Source organism: Macaca mulatta, chromosome 3, assembly GCF_049350105.2.
Source record: "Macaca mulatta isolate MMU2019108-1 chromosome 3, T2T-MMU8v2.0, whole genome shotgun sequence".
Lineage (NCBI taxonomy): Eukaryota > Metazoa > Chordata > Mammalia > Primates > Cercopithecidae > Macaca > Macaca mulatta.
Window position 1 is genome coordinate 167,656,721 of NC_133408.1, and position 27,135 is coordinate 167,683,855.

Sequence of the window (27,135 nt, forward strand, 5' to 3'; positions counted from 1 at the left end):
GTTTGTTGATACATTCTTTATTTTCCTTCATTCTTTTGAGGGTATTTTATCCTGTGGAGTGTCTTAAAAGCAAGATTCTTATTTAGACAGCCATTTTCAAACGTTTAGTTGTACCTCATCCCATAATCTTCATTTGAAGGCCCATTGGAACAGTGTTTCTTACCTTTTATTCCTAGTTTTGGAATTACAGCCAACTGACATTCCCGTCTATCTCTATGCTGTTTCAGAATATGTAGGGAGACAGGTGTAGTGGCACATGCCTGTAGTCCTAGCCACTCAGGAGGCAGAGGTGGGAGGACTGCCTGAAGCCAGGAGTTCAAGACTAGCCTGAGCAACATAGTAAGACCCCATATCTTAAAAAAAAAAATATATATATATATATATATATATATAGAGAGAGAGAGAGAGAGAGAGAGAGAGAGAGAGGATAAGGTGCAGGATTTTGGGTTCTGAGGCAAATCATAAGGCTATGTAAGGTCAGTGTTGTTATTTTGTTCAATTCATCTTTGAAAATGTTCACTTTAGTAATCATGTAGCTACCCTCAGAAAATAGAATGTCCACTGTTGCTTGGTGAATATGAATACACTGACACTTCTTTATTTCTGAGGGCTGATTCTGATAACCATTGATTTTGTCTTTATTAAAAATCCTGTTTATTACTGGCAACTGGTATCTTCTGTCTGGCAAGGATTCTTAGCTATGATTGAGTGCCATCACCAACTCTGCTTTACGGCTTGTATGTTATACTTGGCTCCTTAAGAGATCTCTAATTTGTAATCTATTTTTATAAAATATCCATAATCCTGTACATGTGTCCCTTGTGTTAACCAGCATTCCCCTAACCCAGGCAATTTCTACGCATCCCATTTTCTTTATTTTCTATAAGAAAACCTCGATGTTATTTTGTTCCTCTAAAGATTCTCGTGTTCATGGTCATTTTCTTCCCATCAGACAGTGATCATGACACACCCGGGCCTTGATCAGAGCTCAGCCACCCCAGAGGCTTCTGTTTGGAGTATGTTGACTTCCACATATGATCTGGGAGAAGGAGCTACCTTAACTTTTTAGAAGAGCACTGGCATGATGATAATTAGGCCCTCTGCCCCCACTTTTTTTTTTTTTAACAGGAAGTAGAAAACAGTTAGTGAATATGAAACTCAAATTTCCTTGACACTGAAAGTGTTATCTACATTCTCACAAGAGATTTTCTTGGTCATGGTCAATGAATTGAAATGTTGGTATTATGTGCTGGAGGCATAGAGGCTTAGTTTGCGTCTAGGAGGAAACATCTATTTCATAGATCCCCTTAACCATAATATCAACCTTAGGATGATTTTTAAATGGGGCATTAAAATGATGAAGGCTCTTTACTTAAAAGTAGTGGCTACTTAGGAAAAAACGTAATATTTTCTTTGAGTACAGTTTGGACTACACAGAGGTGTCTTGTTTTGTCAGGTGCATAATAGATGGCAAAGGTTCGGCCAGGTTGGATAAGCATAGAGGATGTGGAATCAATGGTGTGCATCTAGGGTAGGGGTTGGTCCTTGATTTTCTCCTTTCTTTCTATACTTTTTGCAAATATTTTCCTGGAGATTCTTAACTCTGCAAAGCAATCCTGTTCTCCTAGCATACTTTGTATGTATGCCTGGGTTAGGGGAATGCTGGTTAACACAAGGGACACATGTACAGGATTATGGATATTTTATAAAAATAGATTACAAATAGAGATCTCTTAAGGAGCCAAGTATAACATAAGCCGTAAAGCAGAATTGGTGATGGCACTCAATCATAGCTAAGAATCCTTGCCGGACAGAAGATACCAGGTGCCACATTTGATCTTTGTATATCAGTCTGCATGTTTCTTTGGAGCTACTTAAGTCTAACTGTAATTATTGAGTATGTACTGATGAGGGAGGTACTGTACTTGGTTCTGGGGAGTTAAAGAAAAACAAAGAATGGGTCTTTTTTGTCGTGGAGCTTACAGGCTTCTGGGAGGGAAATATTAAAGCGAAGTATACCAACTGGTGTAGTCAAGATCTCTTATTTCTTATACAAAGACAAAAGTCTCTTGACTTACGCATGTCATCATGACTCCACATTGGATTCCTACTCCTTTATCCTCCCTTTCTACACCATTTTCAGTTCCCATTAATTCATTTCTTCAAGTGGTTCTCGTTATCTCTCAGGCTCCTGTCCTTTCCTACTTCTGTTACCTTCATCTAGATAGACCCTCTTATATCATCTAAAAATGACATTGCTTAGAATAGCCACCTCTTTTAGGAAGAATCTGGGGCCCGTGAGATAATGAAGTAAGTGTGTATGTGTTGACATACTGTTCCTTTCTGCCTCTCTTCTTTTGGTTTTTCTGTTTTTTCCAACTTTAATTTTCCTCCTGTTTCTTTACTATCCTGCAAACTCATATTAAATCTGGCCTTGTCAATGAAACATTTCCTGATTACTTCTTTCCACTTCCCTGAACTCTTATAGCATTTAGTCCCTAGTCTATATCACATGTATTAGCATAGCACTTAATCAAAACTGTTGGCCAGATGTGGTGGCTCATACCTGTAATCCCAGCACTTTGGGTGGGAGGCCAAGGCAGGGCAGGCGGGTCACTTGAGGTCAGGAGTTTGAGACCAGCCTGGCCAATATGGTGAAACCCCATCTCTACTAAAAATACAAAAATTAGCTGGGCATGGTGGCACATGCCTGTAATCCCCAGTACTCTGGAGGCTAAGGCACAAGAATTGCTTGAACCCAGGAGGCGGAGGTTGCAGTGAGCCAAGATCATGCCCTTGCTCTCCAGCCTGTCCAGAGCGAGACTGTGTCTCAAAAAAAAAAAAGAAAAAAAAAACAAACTGCTTTGTGTTGCTATTTCCTATCTGTAGGATTTCTTCTATTCCTATTTTAAGTTTCATAATTTTTGAGTCCAGGATTATACATGTATTTATAGAATGCTTTGTATGGAACTAACAGTTGGTAGGTGCTCAATAAAGATTTTTTTGAGTAATAGAATTGGATTTAAAATATCTGTAAATATTTGAAGTGTCCTAATACTTATTGAGCTTCTTCTGTAATAGTTTATGCTCCTATGTCTCTGTTAAAGAACATTTGTTTCCAGTTTGGGTGATTACAAACACTCTATTTCTTATTTGTGAGCCTGTTGTGTGAAAAAGGTAGCCCTATTCTCAATAAAGCATTTCAACCAAATACTTTAAAATCATTTATTATATGTCTTAACATTTAATATTCGCGATACAAAGAGGTACAATTTCAGACACATTCCTATATCTTGTGCTGTTGGACGTGTTCATTTGATTTTGTTCATTCCTGATGTCATGTTTTATTTTACTTTTAGGATAAGAACAAGAAACTGCGTCCCCTGTATGACATTCCTTACATGTTTGAGGCCCGGGAATTTCTTCGAAAAAAGCTTATTGGGAAGAAGGTAAGAAATTGATGACAGAAGTGTATTTGCAAGTGGTTGGGCTTAAGCTAATCTTTTGGAGTCAATTGTTGTAAGCTGGGCCCTTTACCAGCAGATGACACTCCTCCATCAAGTCAAGTGGAATTACTTTGATATGAAGAGAGGCGTGTTTATGTGTCAGAAACGGTACCCAATGGGAGAGGTTTAAAATTAGGGCCCTGACCACAGTTTGATTGCCAGTAGTCTCACAGCAGGGTCCGGGCTCAATTCCAGTTTTAATAATTGCATATTGCCCTGAGCTCCATTCAGTTGGCTCTCTTGTTTTCTCCAGCCACCTTCATTAAATGTTCAGGACTATGGGATTTACTAGTGAGGGAAGCTTGCTCCTTTTTCATGCTTCCGCTACTTCTGAGGGATAGGCTGGCTATAAGGGGAAGAGGGGATGACCTGGACTATGAGCATGCCTATTGTAATGCACTGTGGCATCAATGCTCCCTCTATTCTTCTGACTGGCAGAATTTTCTGTCCCCTGTAAGAGTTTTTTTTTCAGGAAGGGGTATATGGCTTCCTGTTAGTTCGTGTGCAGATTTTTGTGTAGCTTGATGACTTTTTTTTGTTGTTGTTGTTGTTGTTGTTTTTGGGGGGAGACAAGATCTTACTCTGTTGCCTAGTCTGGAGTGCAGTGGTGTGATCTCAGCTCACTGCAACCTCTGCCCCCTGAGTTCAAGCATTTCTACCCCCCAGCCTCCTGAGTAGCTGGGACTACAGGTGTGCACCACCACGCCTGACTAATTTTTGTATTTTTTGGTAAAGATGGAGTTTCACCATCTTGGCCAGGCTGATCTCGAACTCCTGACCTAAGGTGATCCATCCACCTCTGCCTTCCAAAGTGCTGAGATTATAGGCACGAACCATCATGCCCGGCCGCATGTTGACTTTGTATTTCCAATGTAACAATTCAGAGGCCATAGATTTCATTTCTTTGTGTTCTTTGTTAGAGCGTAATATTCTGTGACTGGCCACAGAATTTGCATTCTGGGAATCTGATAGTGAGCCTTTGAGCATCCCCTCATTTTTCCTCATGTCCCAACCCTAAAAGTCCTGGGTTGTTTCTTATGTCCTGGATCAACAAAGAACATGAATGGGATGGTTCCTATGATAGTAATTGAAAGAATGCTATTCAAGGAGGTACTGTGATTCATCTTTTCCTCACTTAGTTTCAGTTTGGATTTTAGGAGAAATATATTTTGGGTGAGTTTTTATTGTATCTTCAGAAAGGCAAAACCATTTTTTTTAATCTGGCCATAACACACTAAAGCCATATTAGCATTCCTTACCTGAACCACTGATCCTGTGATAGGTTTTGTTTTTGTTTTTGTTTTCTTGAGACGGAGTCTCGCTCTGTTGCCTAGGCTGGAGTGCCGTGGCGCGATCTCGGCTCACCACAACCTCTGCCTCCCGAATTCAAGGAATTCTCCTGCCTCAGCCTTGCAAGTAGCTGGGATTATAGGCGCATGCCACCATGGCTGGCTAATTTTTGTAGTTTTAGTAGAGATGGGGTTTCCCTATGTTGGCCAGGCTGGTCTTGAACTCCTAACCTCGTGTTCCACCCACCTTGGCTTCCCAAAGTGCTGGGATTACAGGCATGGGCCACCGTACCTGGCCTTGTGACAGGTTTAATAAGGCTCTGACTTTTGTACTAATACCAAAATGGTGTATCTTAATTATAAATACAGCCATTTTTATTGTATATCATAGTCACTAGGATGATAATTATAGTAAGAGATTTTGAAGTTGGACATAAGGTAAAATTGCTAATTTTGAGGAAGAGAAACCAAACTGGATTCTTGAAATGAGTATTAAATCTACTCAGGTTTCTTCAGAGAATAGGCTCATTTGTCATTGTACAAAACTTGACAGCATGCGGTATTCATTCGTGAAGTGGAGTGCGAATGATGGCTTTAAGCTTCTTTCAATTTCTAGATCTCCTGTTTTCTGATCAAATGTCTAACATCTCTATTCCACCAAGTTGATATCATTTCACTCATTTATTGGCTCATAAACAATTGCTTGTAGATAGCCAAGGAATTTCTTCACAAGTTTGGGTTTCTATTGAAATTTATCTGAAATCACATTGAAAGGAGTGGCAGCACATATCTGATTTGTGTGCAGCCAGTTGTGTGGCATGTATTATGGCATTCACCTGGTTTCTTTGAATATTGCCCTAACCCTGATTCTGTTTCATCCCTGGGACCATAGATCATAGCTTATTGCAGTAGCTGCTGAATGGTCTCGGAAGGTTAGACCCAGGCTCTGCTCTCAAGGACTGTATGTCAGGCCATTGTAAAGTGTTCTGTCACAGGATAAAAGGACTGACCTCCAGTGTCAGATATGGAGTCAATTCTTAATCAATTAGGTTCCCTCTTGGTGAGAGAAGCCTCCTTTATTGGTTCCTGTGCAGCAGAGTTGATTGTATTCTATTTGTGCTGAGCTCAAGTTTTGTTCCCCAGAGTGACATTGTATAAATGATGAATATTGTATCCCTGAGTAGTGAGTAGGATGCAACTTAGTTCTGCTGGGCTGGAACATTCCTGATGCAAACTGCTTTTCCTCACTCACCACCTGAAACCACTTGCCTGTCTTCTGGGCCTATCACTTGCCACAGTGAACACCCATGTGCTCTGGCCTCTGGGAGCAGGCAGGGCAGTTGATGCCTCAGGGGAGTGGCTAGCACATCATTGCACATTTCTGCCAATTCCCTTCAGACCTCTGCAGCTGTTCAGCATGGCACGTGGTGATTAAGAGGCACCACGAGGGAGCATGTGTGTCTATGTGCCTGTGTGCATGAAAGCTGATTAGGGCAGCCTGTCACAGCTTAAGAAAGATAGTGGAGGTAAAATCATCTTCTCTGCCTAGACTATTATTTGACCTTCTCAGGGAGTCGATAATATGATAATTTTGAGGAGTTGCTAGAATGCAGAGAAATAAGATTGAAGGTAAACTGCTAAGGTGTTTTGGCTTGATGACCTCCTTCCTAGTTTTTGGAAATGGATTCACTTCCTAGATTTAATTCTGGATTAATGCCTTTAATTAAATTACCCATACTTCTCTTGGAGGCTTTGTTTTGTAATTTGTGAACTGGGGCCATTACTTGCCTGCCTTCTCTCATGAAGTTGAGTTATGAGAATCTAGGATGATAGTAGTATTTCATGTTTGTCCAGATGCCAGTAAACTATATGGTTTGATTTTGCTTAATAGTGTTTTTATATAGAATCTATCATAGCACTACTTTTTCAGTTATGATATATTCCTGGTTCTGAGATTATGAGAAGTGCATCAGTGTGCAACTAATCTGACATCATGAGGAGTGTTTTTCCCTTTCTTTGTTGGTTCTGCTGGCTTTATTGCCTTTTCAACCCATTGCATGAATTCCAGTGTTATTTAATTAGATGTGCATGAGGGCTTTCGCTTTCAGAAGATAAGTATGTGCTGGTGCTAAAGGGTGTGTGTGTGTGTGTTTCTAATTGAGAGTGGTAGAAGAATACGTGTGTATCCTTGAAGCGTTTTGGAAACTCCCTCAGTTGCCATACTGCCTAGTAGAACTCCCTTCCCATCTCCTGTTTACCATCTGCCCTCTTTCACTAAAATCTTGACTAAGGAATATTCACAGCAAAGAGTTTTGTGTTAATTTCTTCACGGGCTCATCATGAAATGGAATTTGTAATAACTTTAACATGTTTTCCGGTTCTCCAGAATGATTTTCTCACTGTGTGAATAAGATGGTGAGACTGGTATCCTTAGGCTGTGGTCCTCTTCTGATAACAGGGGCAATCTTTTTCTGTGTTTATAAGTTTTTTTTTCCTTAATGCTTAGAGATCAGTTTGCATTGCCCTAGTCATTTTGCTTTCAGGAGAATAAGGTAGTAACTGAGATCTTCATTGGGATTTCCCTCCAGCTATCTTGTAAAATATCTAAAGTTGAGACTCAATATGGTTTATCCATGTGATACAGTTTTTTAAAATGACATATGAGTCATTTCTATAGCTCCTGTCCCTTAATTGCAGAATTTCTATCACCATGCGAATCATTGTATTTAAACTTGGAATTTGTTTGGACAACTGGAGTTTCAAAAATGATGGAAAAGATGGAATTGCAAGAAGCCAGCGTGCATTGAAGCTTCAGTGCTGACAGTAGACGCTCATTGTAAACTGTCCTATCATCAGAGACTATCCTGAAAATATATGCCTATTCCTTTAATGTCTCTTTTACGATTTATTTTGAATGAGCAAATATTGGGGATGAGCCTCATTTGTAAACTAGCAGTGGTCTTTGTGTAGTTTTCATGCCATTGAAATTTGTTATATGAACTAACCCAGCTCATTTTGGCACTTAAAATTGGGCATTTTTCTTGATCAGTGCAGACATTTGGGAAGTTATGGGGCTATAAATCATTTAGTGAGTTATTTCAAATCCAGATTGCCTTAGATTGTTGTTCTCTTTTCAAAATCTGTCTTTCTTGAGGTATGTACTTTTAGATGTACATGATCTCCATGTGTGCCAGATTGGAAATGATCTCCATGTGTACCAGACTTAAAAATCCAGAATTTCCAAGACTAATCTCTTGATCTTCTATCAGACAACTGGCTCTCCTCCAGTGTTATGGGAGTTACCCCGTTATCTATTGCTGTCAGACATCTTTGACACCCTCTTATTCCAGTCCCTCACCCAGTTCTGCTGGATATATATCTGAATGATGCCTCCTTTCCAGTGCACTGATCCTACCTTGCTTATATCTCATCTAGCCTGGACTCCTATGTGACCTTCCTATAGGTTTTGCCACCAGAATCAGGGTGTTAGACTGCCTCCTCATATCAGTAATCCAAAATCAATCTGGAAATGGTTAATATATGTAATGATATTATCTCTATTCTGGGTAAATGTGCTTCTGTGAGCTAGGTTGGCAACCCAACTACTGTTTATAGCCTTGTTTCTATGGAATAAAATAAAATATTCTGAATGTCTAAGCAGAGTTTTGGAGATGTGGCTCATTTGTAATTTGGTGGCTACCATTTTATGATTTTCATGCTGTTGAAATTTCTTCTGTGAAGTTGACAGACTTTTTTTTTGGTAAAGCATTTGACAGAATGCCGATTATATCTTCAAGGGTTAGGACTGCTGTTTATTGGGTTCCCTCTTCGTAGTAAGCACTGAACTCTAAGAGCTTTGTTTTCACTCTTAATTTTCGCCTCCACCCTGCAAGATCTACATGCTGTTCTGGTCTTTACAGGTAAAGAAACTGGAGCCCACAGAAAAGACTTTACTCAGATGCCAATGCTTTTAGTTGCTATGCTGAATTAAAGACTTTTGGAAATGTTTATTTCTCTATTGTATATACTGACTCAGATGTAGACAGGGTCGTGGTATTTTTGGAATTATGTCTGTTCCTGTATATAATAAATACTTTACATGCTGCAAGAAAGTAGATTCTTCAGGTAGTCTGTAGCTATCAGGAGGTGGTAATGGCACTATATATCGGCCTTCAGAGTGCCTTTAGCCCTCTAGACATTATCTCATTAGTCTTTGAGATGTCCCTGTGAAGTTGTGTTTCATCAAGTCGTTCTTCAGAGAAAAGCAGTGTCAGATTACATGTTCTTCGCCTAGGATATACAGCAATGTGAAGTCCTCGATAACATTGCTAAGCCAATTTTGAAGCTTGATTTCTCTTTCTCTTCGTTCCCTTGGCATAAGTGCAACTTCTGGGAGCATCAGGGAGAAAGGAAGGACAGGTGTTGCTTTATCTTGGCACAGGGTCACGGAGAAGTTGAGGGGCACCGTAGGTGCTTGTTCCACCATACGAGAATAGATCTCCAAAGGTACCGGGAGTAACATTCCTTAGCAGGAGCAGTTTTTCACTGTGCTAGTGAGAGCTCGTCAAGGGCACAGAGCTTTCCTGAGGAGGGTTCCACCCTTCTCCCTGGCTATTTATCAGGGTTGTCCTTTTCCTTAAAAACACTTGTATGTTCTGTCTGTTGCAGTGTGTTACCTAATCAGCTGTGTTAAGTACAAAAAGCTGGTAGTCTGGGGATTCTTGTTCCTAATTACCTCTATTTAAGTTTGGATTTTATAAACATTTCTTTTGTCATCTCCACATTTTTCACCTCGTATTAATTTGATTCATTCATGCTATGGAAAGTCCTTTACATTAATGATCAAAGCAGGCCCTGAGGTTGTGAATGCATTGTGATTTAAATTGACAGGTTTATACAAGGTTGCTTGTCCTTGCCTCCTCAGTGCCAGCTGTTCAATGTGGCTGTAAATTTTTTGAACAAATGACTGAAGATATTTGCCAAATTGAGAGCTGTTTTGAATGACTTGTAATTTCCGACTATGCATTTTTCTAGGAAGAGTTCTCCTGCTTGGAAGTGGTAGTAATGTGTAACATGCATTGGAGACCATGTTCATTTTAGATGCCCTTTACCCTGTGGCTTTTGGGAAGGATCCTAATCTTTTACTCCTTGATTTTTGAGCTCTCTTGTCTAGAGGAGGTTGATTAACAGAAATGACCGGAGTTGCCTGTTTCTGGAAGCTCAGCAAGGTAGCTTTCTTCCTGCTGCCACCTAAATGGTCTTTTCAATAATGAGTGTTTGGTTGTCTTTTGTTGTTGTTGTTTTTCCTGCAGATTCTGAAAAGTACCCCTGTGCTTTGAGGACCATCAGGGTGTTGAGCTGAGCATACAGCTCTTTGGTGAAGTGTGTTATTTTTTGTTGTTGTTGTTGTTTCTTGAGACGGAGTTTTGCTCTTGTAGCCCAGGCTGGAGTGCAAGCAATGGCAGGATCTTGGCTCACTGCAACTTCCGCCTCCCAGGTTCAAGCGATTCACCTGCCTTAGCCTCACAAGTAGCTGGGATTATAGGCGCCTGCTACCACGCCTGGCTAATTTTTTGTATTTTTAGTAGAGATGGGGTTTCACCACGTTGACCAGGCAGGTCCTGAACTCCTGACCTCAGGTGATCCACCTGCCTTGGCCTCCCAAAGTGCTGGGATTACAGGCATGAGCCACTGCGCTCAGCCTTGAAGTGTGTTATTTGTATGATATATAACATAATTGTAATATCCTCTTCAAAAAGCATCTCTAAGTTAAATGAAGAAACTAGAGGTTTCAGCTGCATTCCTGGAAATTTATTCTGTATGCTCACCTGAGGGACATGATTTATTAGCTACCAGAGTCCTCAAGATTCTCATATCTCTGGGTAATACTCTTGTATTAATTTGCTTATTATTAAAGACTTTCTTACTTGGACTCCCAAGTTGCTCATAGTTTTCTGGTGAATGTTCCTATATTTATAACATGATTTGTGGTCGGCTTGTCTTAAGCCACCCACTCCTGATCTTTTCAGCTAGGTTTCTGAAATGTCGTCCTTGGGGCTGGAACTTTCCATGCTTACTCTCTGCAAACCAAGATTTTATTTTAGGGGAGATTTGTGCTGAATCAGCTCAGCTGTGTTTGGGGGTAGGGAGAGGACAGGCTTTTTTTCCCACTTTAAAAATAACCCTTATGTGCCAAAAAACCCTATAAAATGTGCTGAATTGCAAATCTTCCAACTTCCTATACCTCCTGGTTTACAGAGAATAGATTCTTCTGAGCTTGGGCTTGATGATACTGTGCAGAATATCTTATGTTGTAGACAAGTGTAAAGTGAGGCTGGATGCAGATGTGCTCATTTGGAAAGGAAACCTGACTATTGCTGTCTTTTTTCAGCATTTTCTTCTCCAGCATACGAGCAGTTTTGTCCACTTATAAGGATCTATATAGGGATCCTAGATATAAATTTTCTAATGAGAAATAAGTTTGCTTGTGTATCTGCAACATAACCCATATCATTCAGAAAGAGTCCAATTGGAAAGCACCAGCATTCCAGGGTTTCTATGTATGTGGCATCTCTTTTTGTTACACTGTGTAAAGTTGGGCTAATTGTTTAGTTTGCTTGAATATTTCTTTCCCAAGGGTATGAACAATTTGTTTATGTGTGAGAAGGTAGGATGCACAAGTGTCTGTTAGTTCTAAGGTTGAAATTTGTCACCTTTTTATAGTTGGGTGGTAGAACTGATATTTTAAAGGCTACATCTTCATAATTGAGGTCATGTGGTTGTAAGTTAAAAAATGAGCCCCTTGTTTTAATGTATTTAAAATCTGAGTGATACTTTCTGCTCTTATGTGAAAGAAATTATTTTTATTGCTACCTAGAATTGCCTTTTTTTTACTTTTACCTGAGCAGTTATCTTCTTCTGGCAAAGCTTTAGGTATCCCTAAAGTGTAACAGTTCTATTCCATGAGTATTGCTAGCTTGGATAGTCCTTCGTCCTTCCTGATGTTTTCATGATGATATGTGTAGTGGGTTGCACAGCATCTCCCCAGAATACCCATCCATCTCGAACCTTAGATTGTGACCTTATTTGGAAATAAGGTCTTTGCAGATGTAATTAATTAAGTTAAAATGAAGTGATACTGGATTATGATGGACCCTAAATTCAATGGCCGGTCTCCTAATAAGAAGAGGATCTATAGCCAGACGTGGTGGACTTCACCTGTAGTCCCAGCTACTCAGAAGGCTGAGATGGAAGGATTGCTTGAGCCTAGGAGTTGGAGGCCTCAGTGAACCATGATCATGCTACTGCACTCTAGTCTGCGCAATAGTGAGACCCCAACTCTAGAAGAAGACAGAGAAGGAGGAGGGGGGATGGAGAGAAGGAGGAGGAGGAGGAGGACTAGTATTGGGCACAGAGAGAAAGAGACCATGTGACAGTGGAGGTAGAAATTGGAGTGGTTTTAAGCTACAAGCCAGGAAATGCTGCCAATTGCCAGGATGCACCAGCTAGGAAGAGGCAAGGAAGGATACCTCCCTGGGGCCTTTAGAGGTATAATGACCCTGCCTACACCTTGATTTTCAACTTGGAGCTTTCGGAACTTTGAGGGGGTAGTTTGCAGTACTTTGTCATGGCAGCCCTGGGAAAGCAATTTAGCTTCTTGTATCTGATCACCTGACTCTTGGCCGAACCTCTTGTTTCTGGATTTCTACTTCAGTAGTTAGTTTCTTTGCCAAGTAATCTGTGAGACAGGGTTTGATAATGTCAGCATTCTTTCGTCTCCGATTTCCTGCCTATTTTGTCTTGCTTCCTTTATTTATGTTTATTCTTTCTGTCAATACTCCTCCTGGGTGGTAATGCCTTCCCTCCTGCAGACCAGCTGACAGTTGGTGTGGAGGAATTGATACACCCAAGCAAATTTCCAGTGTTGTCCGTAGGCTTATCTCCAAACCGTCATCCTGTTTGCTTTCCTTGAAGCGTGAACACTGATGTCCACTTAAGAAGGCTGCCCTGTCTCATGGCCATCCTAGTCACAGGACCTCCATCACTTCTACTTAGTAATTAGCAGCATTTTGAAATATGATACACCCTGGGAGAAATCATTCCTGGCAGTAGCTCTTGATGAGCCGTGCTCATCCCATTCAAGGTTGATGAATAGAACATTAGGAATAATTAGCACAAGACTGTCTTCTGGAACACTGTCTCTTTTACATAGAGCATTATGTGGCACTCTGCAGGAATTTTCTTCAGTAACTATAGGAATCCCAGGTTTTCTCCTTAATCTGACCTTTTTGGATAAGGTATTTTTTTCTGCAGCTTTGCCTTCTCACCTCTTCTGGCTTCAACAAGTGGGCTGGGCTGAACAGCAAGTAGTCTCTGAAAACTAAGGTCAATAGTTGGTGTGTTTATTTTCTTTGGGACTCAGTCCCTGAAGCAGCTTGGGTCATGTGTAAACACTTGCTATGTTAAGAAGGCCTTAATATGTTAACGAGTAGCCTAGTAATACCAATTCATTTCTCAAATTCTTTTTTTTTTTTTTTTTTTTTTTTTTTTGTGACAGTGTCTCACTCTGTCGCCCAGGCTGGAGTGCAGTGACATGATCTTGGCTCACTGCAACCTCTGCCTCCTGGGTTCAAGCGATTCTCATGCCCCAGCCTTCTGAGTAGTTGGACTACAGGCATGTACCACCAAGCCCAGCTAATTTTTGTATTTTTAGTAGAGATAGGGTTTCATCATGTTGGCCAAGCTGGTCTCGAACTCCCGATCTCAGGTGATCTGTCTGCTTCGGCTTCCCAAAGTGCTGGGATTACAGACATGAGCCATTCCGCCTAGCCAATTCATTTCTGTTATTCATTCAGGAAATATTTTTTGGACAGCTACTCTGTGCCAAGCTTTGTTCTAGGCACTGGGGATAGAGCCTATTTTTATAGTACTAATATTTTAGAAAAGACACATAGTTGTTGGGTACCTTTGTAGAGGTGCAGTAAAGATGAATAAAATATCATCTCTGTTGCAAGTTGCTTACAGTCTAAGTGGAGTAAGATGACATCCGTCATATGAGAAGTTGAATAAGAACGAATTTGAATAACTGGTAAGATAACAGAAATGTATCACTTGGTGGTATTTGATAAATATTAATGCGAAGTGTACTGATTGTGGTTATCTTTCACAGATAGGAGAGGTCTCACTTGCTGGGTGACCTTATGTATTTAATGGCCCCAGCTTCCAGTCATAATCCTGACTCTTAGGAATATTTCCCCTCCTAATTTCTTTCTCTGCTTGTAGATTTCTGCTTCCAGCTGCTGACTAGTGGATACCCAACTGCAGGGTCCAATGGGTAATTGGCATCTGTCATGTCCAAAATATAGTTCAGAGTTTCCATATGATTTTTTTCTCCTGCCCACAAACTGCCTTGGCTTTGCTATTGATCTTTCTAAATGTCATCTCCCATCCATTGTGCCAGATGTTAAAACCAGTAGTCACCCAGCCCCTAACCCGATCTCTTCCATAACCAAATTCATCATTACCCCTCTTTTTCATGTTTTTTTTTTGTTTGTTTGGTGGTTTTTTTTTTTTTTTTTTTGGTGAATCTCTTAGTCTGTGTCTTCCTTATCTCTCATTTTAATTATTGGAATTTCACCTTAACTACTTGCCCTGTTTCTTCTGTCTATGCCATCTTGCAGATTACTGTCACAATTGCTTTCAAAATGCATAGGCCTGACCATGTCACCAACTCTGCTGATACCCATTTGCCTGCAGAAAACAATCTGACTCCCTAAATGATTACATAATAAAAAGCAAAGGAAAAGCAGCTGTATATAAAATATTGTAACTTCAAGTGAGTATCTTGCTTCCATTTCCAGTCTGACTTCCGGCATTGCTGTCCACATATGTCACAAAGAACTTCTCACCATTCCATGGGGACATGCCAACCCATTTCACAACTTCTTTCCATCATACATTTTTTTTTTTTTGTCCGGAATCTTACCTCTATTCTGTATTCCTGGCTCCCCATGTAAAGTCTGTCTTCCAATAATGTTTTTGTGACCCTTTCTGTTGTAGTAGTTCCCAGGTCTGACCTACCTCCCCACCCCTATAGGACAAAGAGCCTGTCTTGTCTTTTCATCAGCTCACAGTTCCTAAGACTGTGCTCAACGTTGAGAATGAGATTGAGGTCCTCAATAGATCTTTACAGAAGGGGTGGGCTTTGTCCTCTGCTTTGTCATATGGAAGATTTGGATGTGGAGAAGGGATGGAGAAGGCTTGTCATATAGCTCTGAGCTGGGGAAATGGTTTCCATGTCACCTGCTTTTTAAATTTCTTCATGCTATTGTATAATAATATTGACTTGGAGCCCTAATTCAGGGAGACTTTAGGTGTAAGTACTGTCTGATTGAAATACAAACCAAGACCTTAAAAATAGGTGGATAAATATGTTTTCCTATGTTTTGCTATGTACGAATTGAAATTGTTGGATTATCGCTCCATCTGATTGGCAGCATGCTTGTTGCCTGGTGTGAAGTCTTCATGAGGGAAGCTGAGCAGTCACTCCTTAATACTGTAGGTCTGATTTGGGGCTTTTCTGTGTGTTTTTCATTATTGAAAATGTGCATCATTTGTATCCTGTTCTCCTTAAAAATCACAGAAGGACTTACTCAACTAATAGGCAGTAAACTAATATTTTTTGGCTTGAATTCTCTATTATTATTTTAAAGTTCTAAGTAACATAAGGTTGATGGACCTTGACTGAACCCTGCTGTTCCCATCTCCCCCCAGCCCCTGGCTTGGGATTCTTAATGTTCCTATTCCCCAGTAATAGTGCAAATGAGTTGGAAGTCGGTACCTCGGTACCTTGCTCCACTCTGCTGTGTCTGCGTTGTATGATGTACCTTTGTGCCTGGCAGATTGCTGCTGAGCCCAGCTCCTCAGAGCCTGTCCTAGTAGAGTTTGATGCACAGGGTGGGCAGTGAAACAGCAGAGTTTCCTACCCCAGGCTCGGTTTCCACTACCTCCAAACCTTTAACCCCCATTTATTTTAAAAAGACACCAAAAGAAAAGCAAGGAAAGGAAAAGTAAAGAATGGAAGAAAGGAAGGAAGAAAGTCACAGAGGTGACCTAGTCTTTGATTAGAAGTTTAGGTGACCGTGTTTTGGTGAGATGGTGTCACGTGCAGCTAGAGAGCTGGGGAGGCTTTTTTAGCTTTCTGATTGAATCTCAATATTTGAGTGAGAAAACCATAATTTGATGGTCTCTGCATTCATGACACCTCCATTTCTTCATTTATAAAACGGACATCATGTTTGACCCCTATAATTCCTTGGGTTTGTAATAGTATAGGGAGAGAATGTAAGCAGTCACATTAGGAGTAAATTTGAGCAGGACAGAATGGAAGGAACTTTTTTATTTCTTCAGGGTGGAACTATAGAAGCTAGCACCTCAAATGCAGACCTGCAGCCTTGTCCAAAATTTGTCAGGCTACATAAAAATGAAGAGATGAGACATTTCTGTGACCTCAGAGTCAGGAAGATATGCAGTTGAAGATTGTGTGTCATCACATTCTTACACTTGGGATGAATTCATTTCTTTCACTGTTCCTCATTTTCTTAATTTGGAAAATCCAAAGGTTACCTTTTTTCTACTCTCTAAAAAGATGATCTTACTAAAGTATCCAGAAAGACTCAGTTTGTTTTCCTGGTATTTCTAATCAGATTCTGACTTAACAACGTTTACTTTTAAATATGTAGTTTTCCTAGTATTGACTCTGAGGAGGACCACCATAAAGAGGCAGGTGGCCCCACCTTGTAGGATGGGCTGGAGGTAGAAAAATTCAGGAGCCTGGAGTCCTGGCCTGAAGTGCATCTAGTCTTTGGTCACCTCACACCCTTTTTATGTTGGCCCTTAGTTAACCCCTCTCTAAAAACAGAAGGAACCAGCAGACCAGCTCTGAAAATCGGTTCATAAAGCCCAGTTTGAAGATTTGTTGTCCTGTTTTGCATTGATTGGACTACTTTTAGGGTTCCAAAAGTTTGATCTTTTTGTTATCAAAGATTGTTTTATTTTAAATATCAGTTAATTTGATGAATACTGACGTGATGGCTATGTGTCACACACAAACCCCTGAGTCCTGTGGCCACTGGGTGATGCTTTGAACTTACTTTGAACACTGATTGTTAAAGGCCTGTCTGCTGAGAATGCTATAATATAAATCTCTACTATTTCTGTGCAGTGACTTTAATTTAATCACCCATTATGCCCACCTTCTCCCAACCCCCACAAGCTAGGAGATTGAATTCATTCTTTCTCCACCTCTGCTCATGCTACCAGGTTAGGGTCAAAGCAGATCTTTTTATCTGAAATGTTTAAGTGGTTAGGTTGGGGTTACAATTTGGTTAGTTATTGGGGAAAGGAATTGTTTCCTCCTTTTCTAGGATGTGTGGTTCCTAATTGTTTTCTCTCATTTGAGGGCCAGTGGTGGTTTCCTTCTGTCATTTGTCAGTTCACTACATTTTGAAATAATGGCTTTAGGATTCCAATGCCATCAGAATGATTGACTTCTTGACATTAGCCAGGTGCTTTTTCACATTTTTCCGTAGTTTCTCCTATTGCCAGTGGTGGAGTTTGCTTGCTGCCAGCAGTCTGGAAGCAAAGCAGCATGTAGTTTGAACTCCACAGCATGGGAGAGTTTTTGAAGATCAAAGACAAAGATGAGTCATGTTGCTGTTCTTCGGTATTTCTGCTTTGGTGTAGTTAATCACAGCTTTCCAAGGGGCAAATGGTGATAAGATCACTGAGTCTAGATAGATTTATGATGTCTCTCTCACCATTCGGAGACTGAAAGTAGAATTGATAGTCTTTTTTACGTTACAGACACAAACTTCCCCTTCCTTTCTTTCTCTCTAACCTTTTTCTTTCTTCCCTCTCTATCCTTCTTTTTTCCCCCTTTCCCTCTGCCTTCCATTTTCCATCCTCCTCCTCAAAGTTTCTTAGGCCTCCAACATGAAATTGTCAAAATGCTAAGCTTGTAGTAGCACTCACTTTCCAATGTATATGCTCCATCTGCCTTTATGACTGACTTGGCTGTTGTAGTGGATCCCTGGGACCTTTCTGGCCTTAACAAGAAAAAAGTGATTTGCTAAATGCCATTTTTTCTTGTTTCCGTTCTTCCTTCCAGCAGCATGAAGCTTGGTTCAGTACCAGTATTGACAGAGCATTAGCTTTTCTCTGAACCAGGTCCGTTTAAGTTTTTGCTTGATGGCTCCAGTTTATTCTTGGCTTTGGATCCTCCCAAATGAACATTCAGAATGTTCTCGGCAAGATGATATTATGTAGTACATTTAGAACTCTCTGCCTTCTTTAACGTCATTTTTCATTGTTTTTGGAAAAAAGAAAACATGGACAAGGAAAACGTTGCGCCAGTCTTTCCTTTTAGTCCAAGTTTCCCTTCCTGAGGAATTCTAGTTGATGGGCCAGTGTATGTGTGTCCTTGCTGGGTGCTGTAATGATGCAGTAGCCCGATGCTGCCCCAGGCACAAGTAGCATGCGGGGTGCTTGGACATTGTTTCAGCTAGCAAAAGAATACCTGTTTGGATAACACTGACCTGCTTCAGAGTATGTTGTTTTCCTTGGATGACCCAGCTTTCTGTAATTCACACTTGGATTGGATTGTTTTTTCCTGGACTCCATGTCATCATCTCTGTTCTCCAACTGTTGTCTCCAGGTTGATGGGTACCAGTACAGGATTGATTTCTCTGCATCCTTGTTTTTTCTGTTTCTTTCAGGGATTGCTTTTTACATTGGGATGATTTCTATGGTCAGGCAAAGGTACTTTTCCTTACAGGATTTTTTTAAATTTAGTTTTTAAACTGCCAGGAAGATATAATTTTTAAAAAATTTTTGTTTTATATAACATAACTTGTTCTTTACATTTTAAAAATAGATGTAGAAAGGATGTGTTAAAAAAAATAGCTGCGTAGAAAGCACATATATGGATAAAGCAGTGATTTAAAAAAATTTTTCTTCTAAAGATTTTAAAAGTCAAATCAAGAAAGTAAATGAATTTGGTTGTTTTATTGCCGAAACAGACATTTTGACGTCATTTGGCAGGAAAGCCATTATGGAAACATAGGATATTTTTTGACAAGCTATTATATAAAATAGGCAGACATTTGAATTATTTAACATTCCTTTTATCTTTTAGACATTTTTATTTATGGGGAAATCAATATCATTGTAGAGTTTTCTCTTGTGTGTTCATTTTTTATTTTAATTATTATTTTGAGTAGATAATGCATTTAATTGGTTTAAAATTCAAATGCTAATAAGGAGCATAAATTGGAGACTTTTCTTTTGCCCTAGTCCTTCACAGGTTCATTTTACCACCCAAGAAGTAGTCAGTATGACGATTTCCTTGTAAATCCTTTCAGGGTTATTTTAGGCCTACACAGGAAGATATGTTTGTGGGTAGGTGTTCTCCCTTTTTACACATATGCTAGCGTCGTAAATACAGTTTAAATTTCATACATACCACCAAAAATAGTGTCTTTGCATTTGTGTTTCAATTCTATGTGCTTACAAGTAGTAAAGATTATCATATTTGATCTGTACAACTTAGAGAAGCTTGCAACTTTCCCGTAAAATTTTAGTCTGGTTTTCTCTATGGCCATAATTTTCCTACTTGAAAATACCACTGTGAATTCTGTTAATACTGGTGATATTGTTCATTCTGTCTTTGTTTATGATACTATGTATATATATATATATATATATATATATTTTTTTTTTTTTTTTTGCTGTTTTGTTTTAAATAACATTCTACTGCTCATTTTTTTCAGTCATGGAAGCAGCACTTGTTTATTCTAAAAATTTTTTGTTTTTTAAAAAAGAGAAGATAAAGGAAAAAAACTCCTAACACCCAGGGTAGCATCTGTTAATACTTGAGTGTGTATTACTCTAATCTTTTTTTTTTTTAATGCACCTGTGTTTGCATAATTTTCAACTTAGCTTGCAATTATATGTTACTTACTGCTTTGTAACCTGCAATATGATGGTTTTTCCATGTCATTAAATAGTCTTCTACATGAGGTACTTTATCATTTAATATCATGGAATGTTTAATCAATATCTTGTTGTTGGCTGTTTGTGGTGGCTTTGAAACCCAATAGACATGAGTTTGAATCTCTGGGGTAGCATTACCTAACTCAGTCCCGTCATGACCATTAAAAGAGGTGATATATGTTAAACATTTAGTGCAGTGCTTGGGCACATTGTAAGAGTGTAATCGATAACAGCAAACTACTGAGTCAGGGTTTAGGAAAACTAAGAACAGAGAGCAGTACACAATATGACAAATAAAATGAACTAGTTCTGGGTCCTGATAAGACTGAGTGAGAGAGAGAAGGGGATGGGCAAAGTGAGCAGTGTGGTCGGGGGAGACACAGAGTGAGTTCTTATGAGGAAGAAGGCAGCCAGCCTTATTTCCCTTAAACCCCCCACCTCGTAGTTGCTTTCAAAACCAATCCAGCAAGATTACAGTCTATTGCATGTCCTTCTTTAGAAAGTCATTTTCACCCCCAGGTGCTTAGTTCCCCTGACTAGGATGTTCTGAGTCTGGGAGGAAGTGGGAATGGCCTTGGGAAGGGGGAGTTGTGAGAGAACTCAACATCTTGTTTCCTTGGTTTTCTGAGTTTCTTGGCACATTTTTCACAACCAGGTAGGATTCCCATGGGAACTGGCAGGATCTCTGAGGGGGACTTAATTTACTGTGACCCAAAATAAACAAAAGAAAGGGCAAAGTATGCACCCTACCAGCAGGTTTTTTAAAACCCGAGTTTCTCAGAAAGTCTCAGACTTACTAAAGCTCAAAATTAAAGATTCTCAATCCCTTGAACTTACCGGTCTAACTATAAGTTTGTTTGATCATCAGTTGGAAACAAATGTTGGATGCCTTGCCTCTTCAACATTTTTGAGCTCTGTAAATGAATGCTCAATTAATTAATCCAGCATTACAAGCTGTTCTTTTTTTTTTTTTTTCACTTTGACGTATTTGCTTTTAAAAGTTAGACTTAATTGAGGATGTGTTGGCGAATTCAGGTATTGATCAAATTTAGATAGTATTATAAAGTGAGTTTATTTCTAATCCTATAGGTTAGCATATTTTGTTTAAAGTGACCTTGACATTTAAAGTGAAAGAGATTTGTTGTGATTTATGTTATAGAGTGATACATTTTATTTACTCATATCATAGTCAACACTTAAGCAATGAAGGATTTACCCTGGTATTAAATATTGATTATGACAACAACAAAAATGAAGCAGAAATGCTGCTTTATTAAAAAATGTAGGCAAACTTTTAAAAAAAGTAAACAACTACTTTTGCAAACACCGTGCTGTTTTTATACTGTCCTTTCCCCATGGTGGTATCTTTAAGTTTCCACTGATTTTAAATAATACCCCTTTCAAAAGTAAGTGCATACTAACTGCAATAGGTAATGAAAAAAATCTGATTTTATTTATGTCCTCAGCAATAGTGTTATTTGTCATATCAGAAAACTTATCTACCAGTTCTTTTAATTCTTCATGGAAAAGCAGTTGGTGTTTTATTCTTAGGAAAGTATTGAGGTTTTATTTTGTTTTTATAAGCCATATTCCCTGATATAGATGAAATCTGTTTTCTCTCCTTGTTCACTGGAGACATAACAAGTGTTCAAGGCCACCTCTGTGGTTTTCCTTCTTGGTACCTGATTCTTGATAAGCTGTTTAAGGACTAAAGCAATTAGATTTAGGATCCATTTTAGCTCTGTATAGCCTGGAATGAAAATTCTGATCTTTACCCAGTTTCGTTGTCCCAGTCACTTTATCTTTTGTTCTCTTCCATCACTTTAGCAAGAGTAGCAGTTCCAGTGCTAAAAAAGAAGATGGAGTATTCCTTTAATGTTTGCACATATACGAGACTCCTCATGAATTCTTTTTTTTTTTTTTAAGCTTGCTTTAAAAAATACTTGATGAGCAGTGGGATGTCATCATTTTTAGTAGTTCTAACCATTTTGCTGTTGTTTACCATCCTATTTTCTTAGTTCCTGACCTTGGAAAGCTTTACAAACCTCTAATCTTCATCTTCTTTGTGACTAACCCCATTGTCTTCTGCCTCAGGTAGTGTATTTGCCAAATTTTTTATCTGTTTTCTGGAATGTATGTACAACTGTAATAGTTTTGTTACTTGAAAGGAAGTAGGAACATGTGGACACCGAATAAAAATTGGTAGGTTGGTTACAAGCCTGTTGGAGAATTATATGTAGGGAATCTAATCTCCCTTATTGACTGTAATACATGTGTCACTGGTTTTTAGGAATGACAGTTACTAATGTTACCTTAAAACATACTTTTTTTTTTTTTTTTTTTTTAATAAGAGGCAGAGTCTTGCTCTGTCACCAAGGCTGGAGTGCAATGGTGCGATCTTGGCTCACTGCAACCTACGCCTCCTGGGTTCAAGTGATTCTCCTGCCTCAGTCTCCTGAGTAGCCAGGACTACAGGCGCATGCCACCACGCCTGGCTAATTTTTGTATTTTTAGTAGAGACGGGGTTTCACTATGTTGGCCAGGATGGTCTCGATCTCCTGACCTCATGATCCACCTGCCTGGCCTCCCAAAGTGCTGAGATTACAGGCATGAGCCACTGCTCCCGGCCACCTTTTTTTTTTTTGAAACTGAATTTTGTTGTTGCCCAGGCTGAAGTGGTGTGATCTTGGCTCACTACAACCTCTGCCTCTCAGGTTCAAGCAATTCTCATGCCTCAACCTCCCGAGTAGCTGGGATTACAGGCGTGTGCCACCATGCCCAGCTAATTTTTGTACTTTAGTAGAGATGGGATTTTGCCATGTTGGCCAGGCTGGTCTTGAACTCCTGACCTCAGGTGATCCGCCCACCCTGGCCTCCCAAAGTGCTGGGATTACAGGCATGAGCCACGGCACTTGGCCAGAACATACCTGAACCATGAATATCTTCCATGTCTCTTCTGTAGTATTTTTTTCTGATTATAAAAGCAATATATGTTTAGTATACTAAGTTTGGCAAGTATAAAGGAAAAATAAAAGTAATTCAAATAACATTCTGGGGTATTTTCTTTCACGTACACATTTGTATTCTAATCTGTCTGTGTGTCCTTTTTTTAAAATGGTGGTGGCTCATGGCTGTAATCCCAGCATTTTGGGAAGCCAAGGCCGTGGATCACCTGAGGTCAGGAGTTTGAGACCAGCCTGGTCAACATGGCAAAACCCCATCTCTACTAAAAATACAAAAATTAGCTGGGCATGGTGGCAGGCACCCATAATCCCAGCTACTTGGGAGGCTGAGGCAGGTGAATTACTTGAACCCAGGAGGTGGAGGTTGCAGTGAGCCAAGATTGTGCCACCACACTCCAGCCTGGGCCTCAAGAACGAAACTCAGTCTCAAAAATAAAATAAAATTGACAGTGGAGTCTGAACATCTCCCCACATCCTTAAATAAACTTTTATGTATTGATTTTAATGGCTTTATGTTATTTTATTCCATGAGTGTATAATTTATTTAACAGGTGTATGTTCATCTTATTTATTTATTTTTTTGAACTATAGTGATGTGGTTTTATTTTGTTTTAATAAATAAGCCATACTGTATATTGGTATCAACTAGATTCACTAAGCCCTACAAAATTATAGTCATCTAGATTTGGGAGGATGTAAAGGTTAGAAGAGTTAAAGACAAAAATCTTCTATGTCTATTTATTGACAGTGTTGAGCACTTTCTTAGATAGGATTTGGTCATTTAAGAAGTCTAATAGTTTTTTCCCATCCTTTTATGTCCTTGTATTTTATCTCATTTAAAAAGTCAACGTTTTTTGTTTCCTGGGATTTTACTTCTCTCATATTAAACTTTAATTTCATTCTCTTTTTAATCTTAAAAAACATTGAGCCTAGGTACTAATGATTAATTTATTATTCCTTTATTTAAAAACAACATAGCAACAACTACTGTCTTTTTAAATTTTTAAAATTTTTGATGTACTTTTATATAGATCAGCAAGAGGTATAAGCTATAGGGTGGGTAGTTTTGGAGAGAGCCAGAGTCATTAACAGAATTTGGAGGTCTCTGTATGTCAGTCTTCTTGCGGACTACCCTCTTAGCCATCTCCCTGTGTCATTCATTTCTTTTAAAGAGTAACTTCTAAAATGACTCCAACTTGAAAGGTCCTTGGGCTGCCCCTTCCAGACTGAGGTTCAATCCAGGCATAAAATAGACTTTCTTTATTTAAATGATGTTGATACTATACCTTTTACTGTGGTTTCCTATCCTAACACTTCAGATATTATTCTGATATTTAGGATCTTAGTTATAACTCTTTTATTAACTAGATGTTTAAACTTGGGGAAGCCACATAACTTCTGAAACTGTTTTCTCTTGTAGTGTACGAGTGCTCTAGGTGATAACTGTGGCCCTTTTCATTCTGATGTAAAGTAAAACTTTCATTTTAATTTATCCCTTAAAAGCTCACTTAACCAATTAAGAGTTGGAATTGAAAATGAAATCTTCCAATAATTAAATCATTAAAAATTTAAATATTGATCATTTTTTAAAACTAATTTTTCCTATGCAGATATAGTTTATTTTTATTCTTTTATAACCTAACCTATTTGCAAATTATATGACTTGGCAATTTCTATTTCACGTCTCTTTCAAAAGACCCCTTTTCATAATTTGGGGGCAAATTGTTTAACTTCTGTGAATCATTAATAACTCTTGCATTGTCATTGTAGATGTTATTGATGTATCTTTCCACCGCTCCCCAGGCCTATTAACTATGTATTGTTTTTCTAGACTTTTTAGCCCAGACTTATCATTGGATATTACTTATTTTATTCTATTCTTATGTTTATCATAATGCATATTCACAGAAATTATAGAAGATGTCACTAATCAAATATTTATTAGATCTGATATGGCATTTCATTTTACAACCTTCTGTCAATTTTAACCATTTATTATGAGGGTTTTATTAATAAGTATCATTTTATTCTCAACATGCCTATGCATCTTGGTTTGTCTTTTACAGAGAAAAATAAAGGAATAGTATATTATGCACCTATTTTTAATATTTCAGATGTAATTATACTAGATATAATTAACCTGAAATGTAGTTGTTCCTTAATACATTTATTTGCATTACTTTTCTGTTTGGTTTCTTTAATAACATATATAGTTAGCATTTTTCTTACTATTTTTCTGATGTAGCAAGTTTGTTGTTGTTATTGTTGTTGTTTGTTTGTTTGAGACAGTCTTGCTCTGTTGCCCAGCCTGGAGTGCAATGGCATGTTCTTAGCTCACTGAAGACTCTGCCTCCCAGGTTCAAGTGATTATTCTGCTTTAGCCCCCCAGGTTCAAGTGATTCTTCTGCCTCAGCCTCCCAAGTAGCTGGGATTACAGGCACCCACCACCATGCCCGGCTAATTTTTTTTTTAGTAGAGACAGGGTTTTACCATGTTGGCCAGGCTGGTCTCAAGCTCCTGACCTCAGGTGATCTGCCTGCCTTGGCCTCCCAAAGTGCTGGGATTATAGGTGTGAGCCACTGCACCCAGCTGCAAATTTCATTTCTATTTCCTATACCTTCTAGTTGTTCTGATATATATATGTATATATTGTTTAAGTGGTGGGGCTTTGGATCATTCCTTTACTTTTTTGGGGGATTGTTTGACCACCCTCATTTAGAGTGATTTCTGTGAAGACCTTGGACAGTGATTACAGTAAATTCTTACCTGTAGTTGGAAACCTCATTTGAGGATTTTCTAGTGTTTGAAGGTTGGTACTTTTGTATAGTTTTGGTTATTGTATCATGATGCTTCTCTTACTGCCTGGGCATTTTCTCTGGAACTGCTAGAAATTTTGGCTTTGTTCTTCTTTCTTGTAGAGTTGTCTAAAATTTTCTGGAAAATCTGTAGTGTCAAATTATTATTAAATATCATCACTGCCTTCTTGGGCTGGTCTTTTGACAACCAGGATAATAAATTTATAGCTCAAAATGTTACCTCCAGAGCAAACACAGTTCTTCTATTCTTGAGGTATTGACTCATCTCCTGGACTAAAAGACACAGAGACTTTTCTTTAGTAGCCCAAGAATAAAAATTCTTTCCATATTAAATCGTGGAACAGAGCTCCCTGGGTCATTTTTGTTCATTGCTTTACTACTGTCTTGCAGAAGAATGTATCATTAGTTTTCCATCTGACTTCTTAGAGGTAGGGGTGGAAGAGGAGTCAGGTTAGCCGATCTGAAGAGCATCACACAGGAAATACCGCAGGTGATGCATCAGGGAGAGATTTGTTGCTGTGTATACTAGCGATACATTCCAACAGACTATGTATTATTAACTAAGATAGGAGAGTCCTTAAAACCCGAATTACGGTCTGGTTCGTTTGAATGAGTACGTGCCAGGAATCTTGGAAGCAAATGCAGCAGGTGAGGGAAAAGCCTTTAGGGAGCCCGCCCCCCGGCCCCCTCCCTCACATATTTTATGTCTGTGTCTTGTTTGCATCCTAAACAGTGACTGTACTCTTCATCTGGAGCAAAGGACCTGCTGCGAGGCAGTTTCATGTCCTCTGAGGTGATTGGTAGGTTGGTTTATTGTTTGGGCCATCCCTTGAGACACTGAAAGATTTCTTCCTCATTATGAGAGACTTTTAATTTAAAAAAATGGATTTGGTTGAGGTTCTCTGAAGTGGACAGATTAGGAGATTAAAATACTCCTTTTATATGATTTGACTCTGATAGCTTAGTTTGTGTTTGTCAGTGAAAGCTTCTCCATAGGCCACTGATTGCTCTCAACTGATTCTCAATACACTTTCTCTTATTATTAAAAATAATATTATTACAAGATTTTTTATTAAAGTGGTTCTCAGCATACTTTCTCTTATTATAGCTGCAGTCTCAAAAGCACACCTTAGTGGATAAATGAAGTATGGTATATCCTTACAATCAGTACATTCTGTGCTAAAAATGGAATGAAGTCTGCTGTATACTTCAGCATAGATGAACCTGGAAAACTTGTCCCAAGTAAAAGAATTTAGACACAAAAGACTACATATTATGTGATTCCATTTATACAAAATTTTTATAGGGATCTATAGGTGGTTGATGGTTTCCAGGGGCTAGGGGTAGGGGAAGTTGGGAAAAAGAAGTGGCTGCTTCATGGATATAGTTTATTTTCAGGGAATTGGATAAGCGTGATGTTGCACAGCAGTGTGGATATGCTAAAATCCACTGAACTGGTACACCTTAAAATGGTTGAGATGGTGGATTTCATGTTACATAAATTTGATCT

General features: G+C 39.0%; 1 protein-coding gene across 5 annotated transcripts in view; it reads left to right on the plus strand.

The window, feature by feature from the left end:
* Window positions 1-27,135, plus strand: part of SND1 (staphylococcal nuclease and tudor domain containing 1) — a 439,060-nt gene that overhangs the window by 152,334 nt on the left and 259,591 nt on the right. For all 5 annotated transcript variants that reach the window (XR_013415510.1, XM_077997257.1, XM_077997256.1 and 2 more), the window contains exon 11: window positions 3,360-3,449. Coding sequence is in view for 4 of the 5 variants with exons in the window: in XM_077997257.1 (XP_077853383.1) it covers window positions 3,360-3,449 (90 nt within the window). In the remaining variant the exon portion in view is untranslated. The remainder of the gene's footprint in view (window positions 1-3,359; window positions 3,450-27,135) is intronic.